The sequence below is a fragment of the Myripristis murdjan genome, chromosome 13 (genome assembly GCF_902150065.1).
Source record: "Myripristis murdjan chromosome 13, fMyrMur1.1, whole genome shotgun sequence".
In the NCBI taxonomy this organism is placed as follows: Eukaryota; Metazoa; Chordata; class Actinopteri; order Holocentriformes; family Holocentridae; genus Myripristis; species Myripristis murdjan.
The window spans coordinates 20873310-20885058 of record NC_043992.1 but is presented as its reverse complement, the minus strand read 5'-3'; the positions used below and the strand labels follow the sequence as shown (position 1 = coordinate 20885058).

Sequence of the window (11749 nt, the reverse complement as noted above, 5' to 3'; positions counted from 1 at the left end):
ATTGAGGATGAGGTTGAGGATAAAATGAGATGAAACTGAGGATGAGATTGAGCATGAGGATGAGATACAAGGATACAAGGACGAGATGAGATCTGTAAGACTGAGGATGAGATGAGGTTAAGCTTGAGGATGAGATTAAGATTGAGATGACATGACACTGGCAACTGGAGTTGAAATGAGATGTCATTGAAGATGAGATTGCAGATAAAATCATATATTCCTAACCAGAGCACTGAATGATTATTAGGATTAGTCTTCTGCAGATAATTAATGTGCCACCTTTGTCTCTGTGTGAGTGTGTGTGAATGGTTGATGTGTGTTTGTCCGAGTGCGTGCTCTGTCTACTTCCATCCAGGTCATCATGGTGTAGGTGGCTGTGTGGCCCGGGTCCCTGGCTGCTCTGGTGCATCCAGCTTCCCTTGGTGTCATCATACCTCATCCGCCACCTATCAATCCTCATACATTTTATTGTTTGTTATCTGTGTTTACAACATCTATTGCATGTCTGTCTGTCCTGGGGAGGGATCCCTCCTCTGTTGCTCCCCTGAGGTTTCTTCCTATTTTTCTCCCTGTTAAAGGGGTTTTTTAGGGAGTTGTTCCTCATCCGATGTGAGGGTCTAAGGACAGAGGATGTTGTATTTTTCTGTAAAGCCCTTTGGGACAAATTTGTATTTGTGATTCTGGGCTATACAAATAAATAAAATTGAAATTGAAATTGAATTGATAGGATGGTGTGTGAGCTCTTGCTCATGCTCATGAGGATTTGCCTACACAGCACCAGCTCCTGCACAGGACCAGTTTACAGTGTTGACCCGCCTCAGGCCACAAGCCCTGCTCCCCTGACACAAGCTGCCAAAAGGTTAGTGCAGTCAAATGAGTATATATGAGACATTTCAATAGATGAGAGAAAGTTTAGCTAAGAGCTACTGCTAGTCACACTGCAATCAACAGAAGTTGACCAAACACTTAGATAACTGCCTTTTATGATGAGATTAAGATTTTTATACTCCAAGCCCCTAGCAGGACACGTGCCACAATAACCACTATCACATAACATTACTTAGCAATATATAATATTAATGCTGAAAATGCCCTGAAAACATCATCAGAGAGAATAATACAATTTGAGGGCTGTTATGTTTGTCCTATAAACCATAAGAATTAGTGACAACATCAGCGTGTACCTTTAAATGGTGTAGAAAAATGGGAAAAAAAAAAAAAAATGCAGTACAATACAAAATACAGGTATAGTATCTTTTTGTCATTCATCTGAATGTGGTTTGCTTGTACATTTGTGTACAGTTGCTGTGCTGTTGGCAGGTGGTGGAGTTAGGGGCTGGTGTGTACATTTTTGTCCCAGTCCATCCCTGTCTAGTGCCATCGACATTTCTTAGAGTGAAAGCTTGTGTAGTGATCCTCTCTATGGTAACATATTCTATATTAACACTAAAAGGTTGGTGGGCATGTTTTGTGCCTCATGGAATAGCAAACTGATGAGTAGTAAAAATGGCCAGAGCGTCCCATGGGCCACTGCAGCTACTTCAGCCACTACAGTCAACACTTACACTGGCAGATGATGACTCTTGACAAACTCTTCCAGTGGCATTCAGCCCTCCTTCTGCTCATGGCCTATCCCTGATATGCATATTCAAATGTGTTCTGCTTTGTTTCACAGTATAATTTTGCAGCTGGGAAGCTGTCAGTCGACATTTGTAGTTAGATTTCTACCATTGAGATTTGGGGGGGTGGATTATGCCACATTGTGCTTTACTTATCTTTTTTGTGTTTGTTTATTGTGTTAATGCTTATTTTTATGAAGTTTGTTATGGTAATGGTTTATTGTTCTCTTGATAGATACAGTTAACAAAGCTGTATAGTTTGTTGCTATGTTATTGATTTCTCAAGTCACGAAGCCAGTTTAGAAAATGAAAAATGATGGAAATTTTGCAAATAAGAGATATGAGCTTGTGTGTGACAAAATGTTTAGGAATCTAAATAAATGATGAAGCAAATTAAGATTATAAACACTACCATCCATACACATGCCATCCATACAGAACATAGTGGATTAGTGGAATGAGCCTTTAGAAACTATCATACACAGTCAAAGTGTTGCACATCACCCTTGACACAAAAGTAGGGATAATTTCTGTTTGGGGTTTGTGTTGTGATAGCTGGCCTGTGGAGTTCTTGCAATGCATTTCAACTACATATCTGATTCATGACACTGGTTCCCATTAACCCTTAGATACATACGTGGGGTCAAAAATGACCCCGGAGGTGGTTTTTTTGCAATATCTTAGTCATTTTAAATTTTTATCATTTAATCTTCCATGTATTCCTCAAATAGGTTGTCTTTGACATGAGGCCTTTGGATTTGTATCTAACTGTTATATTTTTTAAGTAATTGCATTTTTTATATCAATACCCCACTCTTCCATACGTGGGGTCAAAAATGACCCCAAGCATTTTCTATGGAATTTCAAGGATTAACCCTAGGAACCTTTGATTTTTATCAACTGTGAATGTCAGGTATACATCTAGTGTTGATCCACACATCTAATGCCAGCAGTCTCACCACCCTGAAGGTTATTTTTACACAGCAACATACATGTAAGTATTATCATCATTTTTATACCTCAGAATATATATATGATGACTGGAAGGTAACCCACGCCTACCAACCTACATCACTGAAGCAATGGGAAGGTGTAGAATGACAAAAGCTGCAATCCAGCCACAGGAGAGAAGCAGACAGGGCCAGCAGAAGAGAAAGAGGTGTAAGATATGTTCAAGAAACAAAGATCGCAAAGCCAGCAATAGTTGTTGGAAATGCAGTGACCCTGTGTGCAGCGCTCACAGCCACAAACAAGCAGTTTGTAACAGCTGCTCACAGTGAGAAGAGAGAAGACATGCGTGTGTGTGTACATATGTGTGGACGTGCATAGACAGACAGACAGACGGACACACAAACAATGAATGTTGACGTTTTGATAGCTGCACTGATAGTAATATTTTGATCAAATGAAAGGAGGTGATAAATCAGGGCCACTCAACTTAAGATGGCTCAGGGGCCACTCAGCAAAATTTAGCTGTGTCCAAGGGCCGCAAGCTAAACATGTCTGCCCCTTTTTTGACGTTTAAACAATAATTTTGTCAAATGAATGAAACATACAGAAAACAGCTACATTTCCATCCAAGGCCAAACCTCACTGAATAAAAGATTGTCATGCAATGATTAATGATGAAATGATCAGGTTACAACAAAATGAGGCTTTATTTCCAAAAAGATTAGATAGAATCATAATATTTTTATTATGATAGTGGCGGGCCGCATAAAAATGACGTAAGGGCTGCATGTGGCCCCTGGGCCAAGGGTTGAGTAGCCCTGTGATTAATGAACATGTAAAACATGAAATTATTCTAGTGTTGACCAAAATATAATAAGAATCATTATTTTAAAACCAAAATGAAGAAATATTGCATTAAACACATTGTTTCTAATAGGGATAATTTTTGGATGTTTACTTTTTTTGACCTATTTAAAATATGTTTTTCGATCAAATGTTTATTAAAAGTGATAAATAGACATGTCAAACATGAAATAATTCTTTTGTTGACTAAAATACAATAAAAATCATCATCTTTAACCAAAATGAAAGACATTTCTGAAGTTTACAGCTTAAAACCCATTCATTTAAATTGGGGTCATTTTTGACCCCACTCATGGAAGAGTGTAGGGTTTGGTGAGCCATGCATCTAACCTAAATTGACTGGTAATAACATTACAGTAATAATTCAAAATCACACCATCTACATAGACTTTGAAAGAAAACAAGAGAGGGATGGGATGCAATGCTATATAAAGTGTCAAATCGGCACATAATGCTGTTGATGTGAAGTTCTCCTGAAGCCTGTAGAGTACTGTAGGTGTACATATATGTGTGTGTGTGTGTGTGTGTGTGTGTGTGTGTGTGTGTGTGTGTGTGTGTGTGTGTTCCAGTTATTAATCTGCAGGATAGTAAATCTTATTTGTGGCAGATGCTAAAATTAACCAGGCAAAACCAAGATGAGAGCAAAATTACATGACAAATGTAAATTTGATTTATGGTAATTACTCTGCAATCAGGCAGCTTGAACTGCAATGTGCATGCAGACTCACACTAATTCACCTGCCAACAAACTCATACATACAAATGGAGCTGTCGTAAAAATAGAGTGTATGAACAGAGATTTATGCACCATTCTAACAGATAAGGTCATATTACAAGACGCAGTGCTGCATGCCAGTGAATGTGCAGAACACTCATGCACATGCACACATGCATACATATATTTGCGTAACCATAACCTCTATCATGAAGGAGCTAAAATCATAAATCAGTGCATATAACTGCCTTTAGGCTTTCTGTGGTGAAAGAAGAACATACTGGAACTCACATGTGATATTAATTTACACACACAATAAAATGACATACATTCACACACATAGGAATACATATGTGTCTATATATGTTTTTTTGTGATGAGATATCCATGGAATACCTTCTATTTGAATAAATGTGACAACTTGACAAATGTAGCAAAATGACATAAAATTGAAACTTTGCAAAGGAGAGGAGGTAACTACTCTGCACTCATTGCAGTATCTTTTAATAAATCACCAACATTTTGCCAGGCATGCTGGCTTCTTGACACACACCATGGAGAAGCCAGCTTGCCTGGCGAAACTTCAGCTGCACAAACACATGCCCTCACAAATGATTTGAAACACTATCCACATACACACATGCAAGATAAATATACTGTGCCAAGAGGCCCATATAGCAATGCGGTTTAATCACAGAGTTCATTTCATTTCCTCTCCTCTATCCTTTATCACTGACTTGCTTCTTATTCATCTTCATAAGAAAGCAGGGGAAGAGGAGCCAGCCCCTAATAGCACACTGATTTACATGATGACTGTTTAGCCCCATAGATAAACTCATGAGGAAGGGAACAGGAGAAAATACAAATATGCAGATACCTTCTTTCTCACAAACACACGTGTGCGCGCGCGCGCACACACACACACACACACACACAGCACACAGCACAGTGTTAATTTGCTCCCATATTAAGTCTAAGAATCACGAGCAGAAGGATATACACACATACACACACACCCACGCACAAAAGCGCACATAAAGAGAACAAACAAGGCTGGCCCTGCTGTAAACAGATGAGTTAGCACTAGTGCAGTCCTTTGCTTGTTTAGCCGTGTAACTCAATTTGAAATGCTAACACTGCCATAGGCTCAGGGGCATGCAACACTGGGCTAGCATCGTCAGCCCACTTCCTGGTAATTTAACTCCACTGTTTCAGCACACAACACTTGTGCACTGGCCCCATATTTTACACACAGTGAATAAAATTAATTGGGAATTTTGGGGCAGAAATAATTTGTGCGCGGGACCTATTTGAATTGCAGATGAAGAGGAGGAGTAGAGGAGGTTGTAATGTAGAGCAGCATTTTTAAATGTGTTTGTGTGTGTGTGTGTGTGTGTGTTGTTTCTCTCTGCCAAACTGGGCTGTGTGCATGTGCTGTAGCGCTTACATTAAAGATAATGACTTTTACCACCATCATTAGAATCCATCATCAATGGAGATGTATATGCGGGGGTGGAGGGACGGGTGGTAATAACAAAGATGAGGGAAAACAAGGGAAGGATAAAGAATCGAATAATTAAATTGCTCATGGATGAAAATACAAACATTAAAAATAAGTTGAAATAGGCAGGCTTAACTTTGGCAAAAAGCTGATTACATGCAAGTACGTTTTTGTTGTTATCATCCATAGTCATTCTGGAAGGTATATGGAGTTATATTTCAGAACTGGGACGGAGAAAAATAGAGGATGTCGAAAATTTTCCCCTCCAGTGATCAAGGTGTGAAGCCAGGTGAAATGTCACTACAATAACATCCTAATTTTAAAATATCCATCCAAGTAATTTTGTCTTTTCAGATTAAGCTTGACCCCAAAACTGAGCATGCATTGGGAGAATGAGGCTTCACGTTGTTGCCTTCTGTGATGCAAGAGTTGTGAATCACCCCTCACCGCTTAACTCAGTTGGAGGCTTCATATGCATTTCCTAAAATGGAGCAGAGTGATTCGACAGCATGGCTAAATAAATACATCCCAGGGAGAAAAAAAAAATCTTGATGACTGTTCACCGTGTACACCTGCAACCAAAATCCATCAGTGATTTGCAACATGTCTCAGACCTGAGATATGTCAAATTAAAACATTTTTCCTGTGGCAGAAGTTTGAATTTTGATGGTTTCAGGCAACTGTAACTACCCAGAAAAAAAATAGTTTAAATTGTAAGTGAGGCCCAAGAGTAGCAGATAGGCATGAAAATAGTAATATGATAAACCCAGAGGATGGCACAGAAACTGAGTGGATACAAGGCGGCCAGATATTCTTAAGTATCAAGGTCAAAATAACATATTTGGATGGACACGAATGGAAATCTGTTTCCTTGACCCTGTCTCCCATGGCATATTGTGACATTTCTTGTTGTAAACAGGAAAAAAAAAGAAAGTGAACAAGTCTCAAATAGCAGTTTGATCGCTCCTTCCCTCAATCACATAGCTGATAAAATGTTTTTCAATCACTTCCGCTCATCCAAACTTTTCAACCAATTATATTCCAAGCCCTTTCTGGAGGAACTGATGATTAGAGGAATTTAGATGAGACTGGGTAAAACACTTTAGTGGGACAGACAGTTCCACATTCATGTTTGTTGGCTTTTGGAGGATAACAGGTGGTGCTCACAGCAAGGACTCCAATTAGAATCAAAATCAACCTGCCTAGTTGTAATTGCTTTTCCTCCCCCACATTGTTTGTGTATGTGTGTGTGTGTGTGTGTGTGTGTGTGTGTGTGTAAATGGGGCTAAATTTAACAATAGTTAAACCTCAAAGACTCCGTTGGTTATTCTACGTCTTCCAGTGTTCACCCAGTTTGTTATAATTCCAGGCAAAAGGTTAAATACTGCATATAACCCTGTTTGTGCGAGTGTTTGTCACAGGGTAGCTTGTTTTATTCCTCCTGTGGATATCAAAGTACTTTGTGTTGCCGCAGAGATTAGACCGAGCGCCCAGACCCATCAGTAACCATGGCTCCTATTGCTCACAAACACACACACACACATGGTGATGGAGTGAACGGAACAGACCTGATGCTTTCACTCACCGGTGAATGGCTTCACTGATGGACTGAGGCTATTTACACACACACACACGCGCACACACACACACACACACACACACACACACACACACACACACACACACACACACACACTCACTTACTCAGCTGGTGATGGAGTGAGGCCATTCCCTCTCCTCACCTCATGCCCAGTGGCTGGCTGGCAGCCCAGTGCAGACTTGCCAATTGGCCCTTCCACCGACTCAAGCCACACAAACTTTTCTGTTGAGCTCAGTACAGTACACTAATACACACCCACATGTATACAGACACACACACACACACACATTTAGGCACAGACACACATTCATACACACATTCTCTCTCTCTCTCCGTCACACACACATAGTCTCACAAAGTCAGTATTGATTCTCCCTGTGAAATCCTGGTGGGCACTTTCCCCTCAAGTTCCCATTTTTTCAGGTGTTTAAAAAGTTAGTTATCCATTCCTTTGTCATTTGACTTACCCTTGGGCTTGCTGAGCCACTTAAACCTTGGTGATTTTCTCCCCAGCATCTACCGTTTTCATTTTCCCTCTAAAACAATTACATTGCAGATTAATATTGCATCGTTCTTTTGGATCGCTTACGTCTTTTATAGCCTTCTAGTTACCACTGTTGGACTTATGCTCTAATAGAGGCTGTAATTACAGAAAAGTATCTTTCCTCTTTCTTTAATTTAGATTTTTAGTCACTTAGCTAACGCTGACAGCAACTTATAATAAAGAGCAACAGATGAATACGACCTGACCAATGTTACAAGCAAATGAAAGCTAACACTGCAGCTTGAGACACCTGAAACAATTTAATGTAACACAGAGCAGACATTTTTTTACATGCATATACTCACTCTCTATCAGTGCAGCAGATTCAGGTGGTTAACAGTTATATAGTGTTGAGATTAGTGTCACAGTCAGTCAGAGAGAAAGCTACAATTATAAGTGGTGTTAATAACACTTATAGCACTGTCTCAGTATTTCACATGCTTCAACCAGTACAAACAGGCACAACTTTCTTTTACTTACCCTCTATCTCATTTTTTCTTTGACTCAAATGGGATTTATTCAAATAAAAATGGGCTTTATGAAAATAGAAATGTACTTATTGCCAAAACATACATACAATACAAATGCAAGTTAAAATATAGTGACAACACAAAGGATAATCTACAGGGGAATCTGAGAATGACATCTGAACAATATTGAAGAGTTTATCTAATGACAAATTAGATACATTGATCACAATCTAAAAGTAAGATTCTCTAATGTGACATTTTGTGCAGCGGAAGAGGAAATGCAGCTCTGCCTTTCTCTCATAATTGCTGACCTGACTTCAGGACAGCTTATGTTTTCTCCAATTCTCTGAAATTACGAAAAATTAGTAGAGAAACATTAGTCAACTTGTTTGTCGTTTTGAGGTGACTTTTGAGATTCCAAAGGTCAGATTTTATATGATTTGTATGGCTCTCCCTCCATCTTTTACTGCAGCCTGTATGTGCATTGGATCTGCCCTGCCTCTGGACTGCTGTCTGAATTTGGATGTGGTTGAACTCACATTGTGATGTGAGTCTGACCGCTTCCAAATTAGATTTTGAAGATCTGATAGCAATGTGAGCAGCAGGCGATGCTTGTGGTCATGTTTTCTGATGTGATATGATGGCAAAAGCCACATTAAAACTACAAATATGGCCAGGAGAGTGATATCTCCTAAAAAATTGTGGTTTATGTCTAAGATTTTTTTATTATATTATGTTAGTACAAAGAGGATATTACAAAAGGGTTCATTCCAGGAAAGGACTGTACTTTTCATTGTTGTTTGGAAAAAGTCTTTTTTTTACAGCAACATAGGATGACTCCTGTAAAATCTTGTATGTGTGTGTGTGTGTGTGTGTGTGTGTGTGTGTGTGTGTGTGTGTACAGATCCATAGTAGCAGATGTGATAGAGCTGACAGAGCTGGGATCACGGTGTTGTCCATTTTCATTTGAAAGTCCTAGAAACAGGAGCAGCGCCTCCCTTTGGCTTTCTGGAGGCAGAGAAGAAGCTAGTTTCAAGACAAATTTCTTTTTAAAGTCACAATGACATGAAGAAGGACCTTTTCACCTTCTGAGCTAATTTGAAATCATCATATACGCCAGTGGTTCTGAACTGGTCTTGCCTCAGGGTCCTTCTTCGTCCTTAGTTGTTGAGTCACGGGCCACACGTCGGCTAACTTATGAGCCATTCAGTTTGACCGAGCAAAATAGAAAGTGCAGTAATCCTGCTTTCATGCACTGTTAGCACTCTGAAAGCTAAATGAAATTCACTTTATTTCTGTCAAAAAATATTTTTTAAAAAATTATTACTTGGCTGTTAAAAATGTACTGTTCTTGTCTTAATATATCCACATTTAATTTTAATCATGGATTGAATTTCTTTTAAAGGTTATATGTATTTGCATTTTTTTTTTAATTTGTGTTTATATTTTTTATATTCTTATATATTCTTTTCACATTTTGATATTTTATATAGTTGCTAAATGCTTAATTACTTAAAGTCTTTCTTATTTTGTGCTGTGACAGGTCTTTCTTTCTTTCTTTCTTTCTTATTTTTATTTATTGTTCTTATTTTTTCATTTTATTTTAAGTTTTTGCACTAGGCATTATTGTATCTGTTATTAACATATTCAAATTAGATGAGTGGATCTGTGGACTGGATTTTTCTGTTTTCTAAACATCAGGTCACTGAATGGAAACCATATAATTCAATAATTCAGAGCTGATGCTCTTTTCTATAATTAGTACTTTCCTCTGAGCTGCTGAGGGTAGAAGTCAGTCAGAGTGAATACATTTTGTTATTTTAAACTCTTTGTTTTTAGGTTTAGGGATTGTGCTGGGAAGGGTGGCTCAAAAGGAAAGAGCTGCTGGATATCTGCACTTCAAAATGTTTTTTTTTTTTTCCTTCTTTTTTTTAGGAAATGGATCTACACAACTGTGTTCCATTAAAAATCAACCTGTGATCTGCTTTTAGAGTACAATCTACCAGTTGAAAATACACAGGATATACAGGAATAGGCTTAGTATGACTAAGCAATATAAAACCATTGTTTCCTGTATGTAACTATGTACAGTGTGTTCAGTATATAAACTGCAGTGTGATGTGTGCAGTATCATCACCTGTCCTTCCAGCCGTGGCCTCTCCCTGTACTCTGGGTGTTCTTGGCATCCTGTTTCCTGTCCTGTTGACAGGCCACCTCTTTTAGGAGGTTCCATGGTTTTCTCTGTTTCTTCTCCATTTCCAGAGGCTCTTTAGGGAACAGACTGCACTCATCAAAGGCTGCTTTCACTGCTGATTAACGAGATGCACGGACAGACAGACGAGCCACAGTTAGACAGATAGAAAAGGACTATAGAGAGACAAGAATGGATAATTTGAATGAACCTAGGTGTGTGTGTGTGTGTGTGTGTGTGTGTGTGTACCTTTTCTGTTGGGTGGCATGGTATAATGTGAGCTGGAATCCTGTCCTGAGTTGAAGTAGTGCTCACAATGGGTTACAAACTCTGACCTGGATAACTTTTTCACCGTTTGGAGCTCCTCCACACTCAGACCACTGAACATTCCTGGGAATACAAATACATTGATTTACACACACACACAGACACACACAGACAGGCTCATTTAAACTCACAAGAAACACATGATACACCATTTCAAATCTCAGTAATATATGGAAAAAAAGCTATCTCAAACAGTGTGCTTGTTTTTCTGTTCTGTGTCACAACTGAGCACAAAGAGAAAATTGGAGACATGGCTGGACTGAAAAGAGGATTGAAAAAGACGACTGAATGGATAAGAGACTAATCAATCATCAAATCCGCAACCCACCAGTATGGAGACTTGAGGCTGTGTTTCTGTGACTGGATCTGTTGTCAGTCGCCCGCAGGCCCCACTTCTCCTCGTAGCTCCTGCCAAGTATGCTGCTGCCTTCAAGTGCATGCACACTATTACAAGAATAACAAATACAGTCACTCTACGAACGTCACAACAAAGCACAATCATCACCATCAGGCTACATTTTAAAGCAATGATTGCAATATAAAAGAGGGAATTTCCACATTTTACAAAAGTGCATGTTTTGCATTCACCCCAAGGCAGCCCAATCAGTATTTGTGAACATGAAAAACTCTCGAGTAAAGCCAGAAAACAGAGAAGCGAAACCTTAATGCATGCTGTCAAATCTATGTACAGCCTAGAGCCTCTCCATTGGCAATGAACAGGAGACTGACTTTGAGAACTCCACTAATGGTTGTCTCAACTTTTACATCTGAGTGATTTTTATATAACAATTGTACAATGAGATTCAAACCATAAGACTGTGATCTCTGAAAAATAATCAGAGATGTTAGTGCAGTTGTCTTTTTACAGCTCTCCAAGTATCTGTGCATCTGAGAAAAAGCACAAAATCGGGAGCGCTCCTCTATTTCTGGCTGTGGAAGACAGTCATGACTGTTCACTATTATAGAC

At 39.0% G+C, this 11749-nt stretch overlaps 1 protein-coding gene across 1 annotated transcript in view; it reads right to left on the bottom strand.

Moving 5' to 3' along the window:
• Positions 1–8041: 8041 nt before the first annotated feature.
• Positions 8042–11749, bottom strand: part of LOC115370262 (WD repeat-containing protein 49-like) — a 42780-nt gene continuing 39072 nt past the window's right edge. Inside the window, exons 18-21 of the mRNA XM_030067198.1 lie at positions 11111–11226; positions 10705–10845; positions 10402–10573; positions 8042–9272 (exon numbers count right to left, since the gene is read on the bottom strand). Coding sequence (XP_029923058.1) covers positions 9227–9272; positions 10402–10573; positions 10705–10845; positions 11111–11226 — 475 coding nt within the window. The 3' untranslated portion in view covers positions 8042–9226. The remainder of the gene's footprint in view (positions 9273–10401; positions 10574–10704; positions 10846–11110; positions 11227–11749) is intronic.